Source organism: Macrotis lagotis, chromosome 4, assembly GCF_037893015.1.
Source record: "Macrotis lagotis isolate mMagLag1 chromosome 4, bilby.v1.9.chrom.fasta, whole genome shotgun sequence".
NCBI lineage: Eukaryota > Metazoa > Chordata > Mammalia > Peramelemorphia > Peramelidae > Macrotis > Macrotis lagotis.
The window spans coordinates 165,424,561-165,437,497 of NC_133661.1; the positions used below are offsets into that span (position 1 = coordinate 165,424,561).

At 33.5% G+C, this 12,937-nt stretch overlaps 1 protein-coding gene across 2 annotated transcripts in view; it reads right to left on the bottom strand.

Annotated features, from left to right (window-relative positions):
• Positions 1–1,597: 1,597 nt before the first annotated feature.
• MYZAP (myocardial zonula adherens protein) overlaps positions 1,598–12,937 on the bottom strand; it is a 103,379-nt gene continuing 92,039 nt past the window's right edge. For both annotated transcript variants that reach the window (XM_074234580.1, XM_074234579.1), the window contains exons 12-13: positions 8,300–8,400; positions 1,598–2,590 (exon numbers count right to left, since the gene is read on the bottom strand). In XM_074234580.1, coding sequence (XP_074090681.1) covers positions 2,482–2,590; positions 8,300–8,400 — 210 coding nt within the window. In that variant the 3' untranslated portion in view covers positions 1,598–2,481. The remainder of the gene's footprint in view (positions 2,591–8,299; positions 8,401–12,937) is intronic.

The window sequence follows — 12,937 nt, forward strand, 5'->3', positions numbered from 1 at the left end:
ATCCAAGATTGAGAAATACCATTTGTGTCTCCCAAATGAATATGTAGGTTGGTTCAGATTGAGGCAGTGATTTTCACATTTGTGGAGTCTTGTACTGGAACAGAGAGTTCATTTCAGTTTAAGATACTCAAAAAAATTCCTAGAAATAAGTTTTTCTGTGCTTAGAAAAGTCATATTTGAATTTATTCTTCAAATTTTGAACTACACTAAACACAAAAAAAAAGGTTACTAAATATGTCCTTTTAAAAAATCCCTTTAGAATGTAATTGGTAGGGGGTTTGAGATTCCAAAGCATTAACCTTTTGTCAAAAGACCTAAAAACAACATCATTTTTTTTAAATCCAGTTATACCAAAATGTCAATTCCTAAGTATCCTTAATAGTCTCTTTGAATAGGGCTTACTAATATTTTATATTCGAGGCTTTTCCCCAATTGAAAATTGGTAAAAATAATTTGTCATATACACTTGTGTAAGTATATAAAAGTGCATTTGTGTGTTTATGTGTATACACACATATATGACAAAAATGGATTTAATGACAAAGTGCATTCCCTGGCATCCTAATTTTAATATATTTGATATTGGCACTTGTCTGTTTATTTCTAAATGTCTTAATTTATATATTAAGAAAATGGGAGGGGAATGTGGGAGGTTCAGTGGATCATCTTTTATTTCCATCCCTCACTCAGCAGAATTTATATGCTAGGTAAAGAGGATTGATGAACAACCTATTTTGGTGAAACTGCCTCCCTCCCCACCATAGTTCCAAGCTAGTGACTATTGCTGCACAAATCCTAAGGTTTGATTTTCCTATTGTCCAGTCTAAAGGCTAGTTTTCCTGGCCAGTTCTTCTGCTACTGTTTATCAGTCATCACCCAACTTTTCTCACTGTATCCCTTCCATCAGCATAAATAATAATAAAAAAATTTGGTGTTCTTTAGTATTGGTGGTTTAAAACTATTTTCTCCCTTTCTGAAAAGACAATGTAGTAGAAAGTTTACTGGACTATTCTCAGGAGAACTGATCAAATATAGATTCTGCTGTTTACCTGTGTGTTCCTGGATAAATCACTTAACCTTTTGAGCCTCAGTTTCCTCATCTGTAAAATGAGGGAGTTGGGCTAGATGACTTCTAAAGTCCCTTCCAAAAGTATACAATACTTTGGAGAAGGTAGGGAAGCTGAATAGATATAACATGTATCAATATCTGTCCAACGTTGTTTCATAAAAAAAAGCTATTGCTGTATCATGTTGCATTCATATTGTATTATGTTGAATTCAAACCTCATTCTAGCATTTCATATTGGTCAACTGAGCACTTATAGTACATACCCTGTATAACTGGACTGCTTTCTCTAATAACATTACCCCCTAATAATGTTTTCCTTTTTTCAATAGTATCAAGTAACTAAGTTAAAGCAGAAAAGTCTGTGTATTGCAGTAATTTTATAAATCTCATCTTGAGGTCAGTTTTCAAAGACTTCACTAATTTAAATTCTTGTTTTTCTTTTATGGTAAACTTTATTTAATGTTCTTCCTCTGCCCCTAACCTTTTAACACAGACACAAATGAAGCACTAAGGACTAAATAATAGAACAAAATATATAGAATTTATTAAATAAATGCATCAGAGGGTTATAATACCAAAGTACTATATGCTTGAATAATATATTCATTTAAGAAAAAACATCAATTGTTATTGAAAACTTAAATTAGTAAAATTCTAACATACAAAATCATCTTTTAGGTTGAAATGAGAAAGAAAAATGTTCATAAGTAAAAATAAATACAGTGATTTCAGTTGGCCTGATAAAGTTACAAGGCACAAATGAACAGCAAAGGATTTTCCAGAATACAGTTTAAGATGACTGCCCAGGCATTAGAATCATTCTTCACAGGAGCTCATGTGAAATATAGTCTTCAGCAGATAGATATCTGTGGCTAACAGTCACCTTTACATCTGACTACTAAGAAGTCTTCATTTCCACTTTAGTTTGAAAGTGTGTCCAACAGTCTTTTTCTTTCATAGACAAATGTCTCTGCACCAAAGAAAAATATCAACTCCTAATACTTTATGGGTAACAAAATCTTCATAGTGTATGTAACAAGTGATACTGGCATGAAAAAAATCACTTTTTTGATTAATGCCCCTTTCCTATATTAACAACCCAAATCTAATACAATTAAAGATTGTGAGTGAATCCCACTAACAAAAGTTTAGTGGGTACATAGAAAGTCACAGAAAACACTGCATTTAAGCTATTTGGGTTTAGTGTTTGAAATATGACATATTGCACTTCAGGTTTCTTCCCTCTTCATCAGCTCTTCAAATCCCCACCTTAATTTCCATCTTTAGGTTTCCAAAAGGAACCTAACTCCAAATCTCATTGATGCAAACGTGTGGATCAAGAAAGTAACATCCATCCTTTCCAGAATTCCTGCTATAGTCTCAGTGCATTTACTCCTCTGAAATGAATGTATTTATTGGTCTACTTCAGTTATAGCTTTCTTCATAGTTAATTCCATTACTCTTGTATATGGTGCATAGGTTCTTGCAGGTCTTACAATTTCTCGAGTCCTAATTGTTTGACTAAAAAATGAAAAAAAAAAAAAAGCAAGTTAGGAAGATGTAAGCCAACCTCCTAGACCCTGATGAGTTCAAATGATTAAATTTCTATAGAAAAGACACTCCCCTTGAAATTTAGTGACATTACAGTAGTGAAAATATACATAGCAAAATAGTATCTTAAGCAACAATATCCTAAAGGTCATAAAATGAGGAAATAGTTTATGAGAGTAGACCTTACAAGCTTCAGAATGAGGTTTTGCAAAGCTGCCTTTCCAGATCAGGGAGTAAGGGACTTTTTACATTTGTTTTATTTTCATTATTTTTTCCCCTTTGAGTTGAAAATGAGAAAAAACAGTAGGAATAGTTAACTTTAAGATAGAATTTTAGGTATATAGACATATATATTTGCCACTTTTAATCTTTAATTTTTCATATCTCCTGCTTCCAGCTTTTACTCCCTCTTCCTAATTCTACCTTTCCCCTTCCCCTCCCAAAAAAGCAAGGTCAGTAAATAAACACAGCATTTTAAGAAAAAGTAAGTTTGTCATCTGACTACTGAAAGCAATTAAGAAGTTACATTCTCTCTGGTGACCTGCTGGTTTCCAATAAGTTGGACCTTTAAAAAAGTTCATTTTTTTTTCCTTCTGAGATTGACTTTCCCAGTAGAGATGGAAATAAGGAGAGAGGATTATTTGGACTACCTAAATCTGTTTTCTCACTTTTCTGTGGGAAGGTAGATTAAATTCAAGGATGTTCAATTATGTGCCCAGATGACTAATAAATAAAGATTTCGAGTTTCATAATCTCTGGTGGCTTTAATCTTTCTTTCTTTCCTTATTTTTCTTTTTTTCCTTTCCTCTCTTCCTTTCTTTCTCTTCTTTATTTCTCCATCCATTCCTTTCTTTCTCCCTCATTCCCTCCTACCTTCCTTCCTTCCTTTTTTCTTACCTTCATTTCATCTTTCCACATTATGGGATACAGAAATATTTGAAAATCTGGAATGTGTATACAATTAACAATACTGTAAGTCAGTACATGATCAGTATGTGTTACAAAGTACACCAGATGTTCCACAGAAGTATGTAAAATCCTTTAGGACAGATATTCTTTTCACTTTTTCCCACACAGATTTTCCCAATGTTCAGATTATGGAAAAAAAAGTTTCATATATGTTTCTTGCTCATGTTGTATAGAAGAGAGAGAGATCACTTTTCACTGGGCTGATGAGAGAAGGTTTTCTGAAATAGATGGCACCTAGGCTGGGATTTTAAGGGATGAAGATAGAGAAGGAAGGAGATATAGAAAGTCTTCAATGTAAAAGGAATGGCAAAAATAGAAGTATGGAGCTAGGAATCTGTTCAGGAAATAATAAAATACCATTCTGACTAGAACACAAGATTCTAGTAAAGAATGGAACGACCATGAAGTACAGTGGATAGAATTGCAGGTCTGGAGTCAGGAAGACTCACCTTCCTGAGTTCAAATCTGGCATCAGACTCTTACTAGCTATGTGATCCTGGGCAAATCACTTTACCCTGTTTGCCTCAATTTTCTCATCAGTAAAATGAACTGGAGAAGAAAACGACAAATCATTCCAGACTATTTGCCAAGAAAATCCCAAATGGGGTCATGAAGAGTCAGACAAAACTGAAAACAATTGAACACAAACAGTAGACTAGTAGAAAATAATTTCAGAAATATACTTTGAGATCAAATTGTGGAAATTCTGAATCCAAGCTAAGAAGGTTAGTCTTCATTTTTTTAAATAATGAAAACTCTTTTGTATATGAGCAAAGAAACAATATGACAAAAGTAATGATTTAAGAAAATTAATCTGAGGGTGGCTTGAAGTATTATCAAAGGGAAGAGATCAGAGGCACAGAGATAAGTTAGGAGTGCCAATGATGACTTCAACTTTAGATAACTGAGTTTGCGGAGTGTTGGTAAATCATCTAGGCAAAAATGTCCAGCAGGCATGAATGTGGGGTAATACTAGAGATAAAGATATAGATATACTACCTGCAGAAATGATAGTTGAACCTGTTTATCAATGAGACTACTGAAGGAGAAAGTATAGAAAAAGTAAACAGAAGAAGACTGAGGAAAGAACTTTCAAGATGTCACTTTACAGTCACTAGGAAGGAGGGTAGCTAAGAAAAGAGACAAGACAAAGAACAGTTAGAGAACAGAAAGATAGTGCTTAACATCTGGGAAAACAAGGAAGGAGAGTTTATTAAAAAGTCAGAGGGACAATGTGTCAAATGCAGAGAACTCAAGGAAGATAAAGATTGATTTATTCTAATTTTTAAAAATCAACTGTTAGGCTAAATACAAATAAAAAACCAGAATTGTTTCCTTCAAATATGTCTAGTAAAAATCTGTAGACATTGTTATTTTTCAATATATTTATTTATGCATTTTTTCTTTTTGAAACCTTCTGTTTGACATTAGGAACATCACTTAAGATAAATGATTCTCAATTTTCCTCTCTATAAATTGATAGCCCTAATATCTCTTTTGGTCCTAACTATCATTAATATCATTTCCTGTTATGGTCGTATAATATATTCTGATCAGCACAATAATCTTTTTTTTCTAAAATCAAGTTCATTTTTATTTTACCTATTTGTTTCTGGTAGGAAACAAAAACATTAGCTAAAAATCAGTCTTAAACATGTGACAATTTTAATAATGATAAAAATGAATCAAGTCAGTTGGTTTTAAAAAAAAGATTATAAAACATTTTCTGACTCTAGTTCAGAGCCAGAATATTAACCACAAAACATACTAGCATGCAGAGCTCAACTTGGGACCTATCACCTGACATCCCTGAGTCGTATTAAAAATCCAGAAGAATGTGAAATTTTAGGAAATTAAAAAAAATATAGTTCACTATATATGCTTTCAACATCTTCCACTGAATGACCAAGGAAGTCAAGTCACTATGATGTACCTTGGGGGAAACTGAATATGAGACTTATGTAAAAGCTGCTTTTAGATACTAAAGTGGCTTCCAAGTTCACTACTAACCTAAGTTATGGGTCTGTCAGCACTTCCATTATGAAAACCGATTTGTGGTTCCATAATTTAGCCATAAAAGTTAGCTTCAGGCTAAACTTCGGCACACAAATTGAAAAGCTGATTTTATTTTAAGTTAAAGTGTGGGAATTTAAAAACAAACAATTTATTGGCTTCAGGCATAGTTTTGTATTCTTCTAAGCCAAACAGGATTTATTAGGCAGTCAATTAGTGCAGACTAAGCCACTTGGGTACTTGGGGAGGAAAAAAAAATGGAAAGGAAAGTGGCCAAGATTTGGATTTCAAAAACAGTCCTTGCCCATGGTCAGTCCTTATTTTCGGATAAACTTTTATTGTGCACTTGGTACTACATAGTCATGATGCACAGACTCAAACTCTGTTTATATTTCCTTTTAATTATGTGAGGATAATAAAAACCCCACTTTTTTTTGCAAGGAGACAAGCATTGCAAACAAGATTGTCAAACAAGGACTCAAGGTGCTAGGTCTAGTGAATTCCTTTACACACACAAATGACCAATTGAAATAAATACAATCTGAAATCTGAGAGAATAAATGAAAACAGAAAAACAATAGGTAAGATGATGGAGGAAAAAAAACAAAAATGAAGCTAGAAAATGTAAATAAAGAAGAGAAACCTACAAAGGAAGGACTATATGGAGACTAAGTTGAAATACTGTTTGAATGTATGGTATAAGACTTGAATGTATATTTTAAATGATAACTCATGGATCATGTAGTTATAAATGTGGCAAATTTAAATGGTCAGCATTGAATTCTCCCATATCAAATTCTCTCTTGAATTTTTATATTAATTTCTAAAAATAGTAATGACATTTAATAATAGCTAATATATATAGATATAGATTAGATATAGATATAGATATAGATATAGATATAGATATAGATATAGATATAGATATAGATATAGATATAGATATAGATATAGATATAGATATAGATATAGATAGTAGGGCAATCAGGTGGTGCAATGGATTAGAGTACCAGGCCTGGAGTCAGGAGTGTTATAATCTGACCTCAGACACTAACTAGCTGTGTGACCCTGGGTAAATCATTTAACCTTGTTTCACTTGGGTTCCTTATCTGTAAAATGAACTAGAAAAGGAAATGGCAAATCACTTTGGTATCTTTTCCAAGAAAACCCCAAATGGAGTCACAGAGAGTCAGACACAACTGAAATGGCTGGTGTTTTAAGGATTAAATGCACCTTATGCATATGATCTCATTTTCATACTTGATAATATATATGATCACAATCTATATACTTTATCTTAAATATCTGTGTACATGTTGTGAATGGACAGGGACTACTTTGCATTTTGACTTTGTTTTTAGTGTCTACTACTGAATTGTTGTTGATTATAAGATTCTTGTGGGGAGGGATCATGTCCTATTCTTTTGTATTGATAACGTATTTGACACATTATAGATTAACTAACTGGCTCTAACATGACTGGCTAATTGATCTATATATCCCTCCCATGACCATTTTCCAGAAAGAGGAGACACCAGTATCTCAAAACACAATTGAATCAATTTTTTGCAGGTCACTCTTTGAGCCAAGTAGAACAGATCAATGATTGGGCAGCCTATAGAACATAGTCTTGAGACGAATGAATTACAGGAGAGATCACTCTAGTTCATCGCTAAAATGGATGAAATTCTAAATTTCAGACAAATATTGCCTGTTATACTTACTGAGTAAGTCACCTAATATCTCTGAGTCTCACTTTATTAGTAAAATGAGTAGAACAGACTAATTAGACTCTAAGATACTTTCCACTTCTAAACATGTGATTCTATGACCTAACTTAATTTCTAAATTTGATTGTTTATTGTACTCATTGATTACTTAACCCAAAAGTGTTACAAAGATCAAAAATAAAAAGTAATCAGATGCCCTGTACTGAAATGTATCAATTTTCCTCCTGGTAATAAGAAGTCATTGTTAAAATATTTTTGCTAACTGCTTCGATATCCCTACCTTCCCATGCTTCTATTTACACAAAGCTCTATCAGTGCTCCTGGAATGATTCACATTAAAAGTGTACATGGAAAGAAATAAAATTTGGAAGAAACAACTGCTCAATCACAATTCCTCATCTGTCTGTAGTAGCAAAAGCATAAATTTGCTTTTTGACAAAAGCCTTACAAAGGTTTATTTATTGATTCTTTAGAATTTTTTGAGAGGGGAGTGGGGTTCAATGAGAATTAGAGAGGCAAGATGAAAGGAAAATAGGACCATAGATATAGAAGTGGAAAGGACCTAGTTCAACACCCTTTTTTAACAGATGAAGAAAATGAGGGTTAATGTAATTGACTGATCCAAAAGCAAATGGTAGGAGGCATCAGAGACAAGATTTCAACCCAGTTCCTCTAGCAGAGATACTGGAAGGGTTTGCCATTTCCCTCTCTATCTCATTTTACAGATGAAGAAACTGAAGCAAACAGAATTAAGTGGCTTGCCCAGAGTCACACAACTAGTGTCTGAGGCCAGATTTGAACAACAAGAAGGTGATTCTTCTTCCAGGCCCACTGTTCAATCCTCCGCACCAGCTATTTACTGGTAAATATAGTAAAAATTGGGGGGGGGGGGATTGTTTTTGTCTATTTTTAGTTACTGAAGAACACTTTTTTTTTTTTTTTTGTAAAACAAGACATCCACAAATACCTGGGTGGTAGATCACAGCCTACTCCAATCTCTCTAGTTTCCACTTCAGTCTTGGGCTGTGTTTCCATTAAATAGTCCAGTCTACTTTGTAGTTCATTATTCTGTTTTGAAAGAAAAGGTGCAGGAAAAAATGTTTTAGCAAAGCATATTCTTTCCCCCCTCCTCCATTGTATGGTAGACAACTTTTGCTCATTCTCTGGTTTCACCTCATAAACATGCACATATTTCTCTTTTCAAATACATATAGTGCTTGGCCCCTGGCCTTTGGAAAGGAAAAGCCTTTCCACAATGTTAATTGTTTCTATCTTGATGAGCTTAACATGGAATATGTTATTTTTCAAATCTATGAAGCAGATAATGTTTAAGTTAGGGAAATGCTGTCATGCAATTAGCACATTCATTTTTGCCTTTATAAGTGAGTTGATGTTGAAAAATTGACCTAGTGATGGAGGATGACTGAGAAATGCCACAAAGTGTGGTATAGGAAATCTAAGTTCCAGGTGCTTTCAAAGCAACAGATTAGTTTTGTGAGAGGGAATATGAGGTATTTAGCTGATCCTTAACACTAATTTTTGTATAAAGCTATGGGACATTAAAGACCGCATCCTTTCCAATAAATAGGAAATGTGTGAAGAGGGATAGAACACATTCCAGATGCCCTCTCAGCAGACAGGTCATGACAGATCTATGGACTCTGAAGCCAGTCACCTAATGCACACTGTATGGGAGAAAAATACTGGACACCAGCCAAAGAAACAGAAATTTACACACATGTACATACAGACGCATCTTTTCCAGCTACATCTGGACTTTACCATTCACAAGGAGAGGAAATAACCCTCCGATTTCTGTTGCCATATAATATCCATTTTTAAATTGGTTAATTTGCAAATGTATGGGTTGAAACTATAGACAGCATTTCTAGGAACTTTGTTTATAGGCTCAAAAGAAAGAGTTGGAGATTTTGCTAAAACTTGTATGCTGTATATAGACAATGAGTAGCCCACTGCCATTTGAGCACAGGATAAACAGAATATTTAGGGCAGTGACCACTAAACTTGAAAATGGAAGTCTCAGTTTTAAGACTCAGAGCTGGCATTTGCTTTTGAAATCACAGGATTAGACATTTCCTAGGTTTTTGATGGTATAGATTTGGAGTTGAAGGTACTGTGGAGGTGTCCTAGTCCAGTTTTTCATTTTCATAGATTAGGAAACTGAGACCCAGAGTGGTTCAATGACTTGCCTAAGATTACATGGGAAGGAAGAACAAGAGTCAGATCTTGAACTCAGGTCCCCTACCTTTGAATCCCGCACTTATTCCACTTCTACAATTGAAGGCAAGGATTATCTTACTCTCCTATTTGTATTCCCAGCACCTAGCTGAAGGGTTATTTAATTTGATTGATTGATTGATCGAATCTTCCTTCTTGTATAAAATGGAAATAATGAGATTTAAACTAGTTACATTGAAAATATTGATGATAAAAGTAATGATAGTTATTATTTATATAGGGCCTACTATTTATATAGTGCCCAATATTATTATTATTATTATTATTATTATTATTATTATTATTATTATTATCTCATTTAATCCTCTTAACAACTCTGGGAGTTAGGTGCCTCAATTTACAGATGTTATAGTAACTTATCTAGGATTCCACACCCAGCAAAGTCCCTAAGGGAAGTAATTTGTAAATGCTGAAATGCAATCCAAATGAATTATTTTACATATGATTATAATCTTATGTGTGCAAATCAGAAACACCAGAATAGAAATGAGACCTGTAAAAGGAATGGGACCCATTTCATTTGTACAAGTCACTCCCAGATTAAAAAAAACTTCCAACAAGCTCAATCTGAATCATCTCAGCAATTTAAAGCCTTAAAGAATCATCTAGAGAGCACTAAGATTTTGAATGAATGAGGATTTAGCCCACCCAGAAGCTGCAGAACTTTTATTTCAGGTCTTTGAAGCCAACTCTTTGTCCACTATTCCAGACTGCTTCTCTGTTATAGACACAGCTTGTGTCTGTATTTTTGCATATAGATTCATATGTAAATATGTAAGTATAATAATAATGTTTGTCCTTCACTTTCAAAAACCACAACATCAGGGAGGTGATGTCATGACAAGCACATGAATTGGATTTGAGGGGGGGGGGGCTATGTTATGTCTCTAGCCTCTTTCTCCTCCAGAGTCATCTGGGACCAGTAGCCAGATATATATATAGATAGATAGATAGATAGATAGATAGATAGATAGATAGATAGATAGATAGATAGATAGATTTGTGTATACACATATATGTATACATAATAAAAGCATATATATAAATTTTCTTTTTATAGTACATCTATTATATGTTTAAAGTTAATCTGAACCTACATTTACATATGCTTATAGACATGCATATAGACATATACATGTGTGTTTTATGTCTGTATATTGTATCTGTATGAAATATAAAATATATGCATGAAATATATATCCATTTTATATAAAATAAATTTATGAAATTTTAAAAAAGAAATTGGCTTTTTTTTCCCCATAAAAAAGTCATCCTTTTTATTCTTTTGAAAATTTTGCTAAAACGGAATTGCCTACAATACAGTCCAATGAACTTCTATATTGGTTATAATAAACTGGCACTTACATTTGTGAAATCAGGTCCTGGAATTGTTTAGCTTTCACATGGTACCACTTTGTGTCTAAGCAGTGTACTTGTGACCATACAGTGGTTTGACAGGACACATCTAGAAGCTTTGTCACAAAACTATCATCATTTCCTTTGAGGCACAGTACAAAAAAAGTACAGTGGAAATTGTCACATAATCTAAATAGGGTCCCTTCTTGAATGGAGGCAACTGTAAATATATATATAATATATATATATATATTATATATATACATATATATGTGTGTGTATATATATATACACACACATATATATGTATATATATTATATATACATATATATGTGTGTGTATATATATATACACACACATATATATGTATATATATAATATATATATATATATATATATATATATATATTCCTTTTATCCCGGTGGGGTTGGAGGACAGCAGGCCCTAGTATTCCCCTCCCTCCTTCCCTTCCATCCTTTCTGGGTCAGTGAAGAGAGATGGGGCAGGGGGAATATAAGCCAGAAGCTTCCCCCATGTTTGAAAGTGAGGTCCCCACCCTGAGCTCCCTGACTGCCCATCAATCACAGGGCAGACATTGTTCAGAAAGGATTTAGAACAAAAAAGAAAGGGACAGAGGGAAGAGCAAAAAGATCCAATTCTGGCACTGATACTAGATCATGGATAAGTCATTTAGTCACTTTGATCCCTAACTTTCTCCTCTGTAAAATGAAATTAATAGTATTTCAGCACTGATAGTACAATTATTAGAATGAGAAAGATGGGGGGGGGGAAATTGAGCATAGAGCTGGAACTTATTATATACTGAAAGTTTGAAAACTATTTTACTATATAAATGTGAGTTTTTATTTTGTTATAACCTAATAAAATAAGACACTCTCTAATTTTTGTATTACAATCCCCATTATACAGATAAAGAAACAGAACTAGAGATTATTCTTTGCTCAGAAAGTAAACCATTAATCTAGGAATATAAATCAGAATTTTAAGAGATTTTTGTCCATCTTTTTTTTAATTACATCAGAGCAATCAAAATGGTATATTTAGGCTCTTTATACTGGATTCATGACTGTGTCTGCCACTGAATTCATCTGCTGACTCTGGAACTCAAACCTTCAGGAAAAATCTCCAAGCTAGGTTGCAGTTAAAAGGAACTATTTAAAAGAATTAAGCCACCTCCTAAACTGTCAGTAGGCTCTAAGTTTTCAAACAATTACTATTATTCTCATGACAGATATTAAATTGTCTCTCCTCCTTCAATCATAATGTCTATTGTGAAAGTTTTAGAGTCTGATATTCCTGGTAGAAGCTCAAACTTGGCTATGACAACTTCTAAGAAAAAGCCAGTGAAACCAGGACCCTCTCATAAAAAAGTGGGGACTCTGATAATATGAAACACATTTGTAAAATGGACATCAGAAGATGGACTAGCAGATGCTGAGAGATTATGTTTTGGGGGATTGATATGAAGACACCAGTTCAACTGCAAAGACATCATGGGCTATCATGCAAAGAATATTACATTTTATCTTTGGGGCCACAGGAAATGTATATCCGAATATATATGACAAATGTACTGAAAATACACTTCCATTGAGTGTTCAATTTAAATAAATGTAAGTGTGTTATATTTATCAAAGAAAAGTATCACTTAAAATAAAAATATATCGAGGCAGCTAGGTGGCGCAGTGGATAGAGCACCAGCCCTGGAGTCAGGAGTACCTGAGTTCAAATCTGCCCTCAGACACTTAATAATTACCTAGCTGTGTGGCCTTGAGCAAGCCACTTAACCCCACTGCCTTGCAAAAAAAAAAAACAACAACACTAAAATAAAAATATATCCTTGGAAAATTTGGATTTAATGTCAATATTTTAATTATAGTTTGAATTTTTAAAGCACTTTCCATATAACAACTTTATGAGGGAGATAATACATCTGAGATGAAGAGACAAGCTCAAGTAAGACTTGT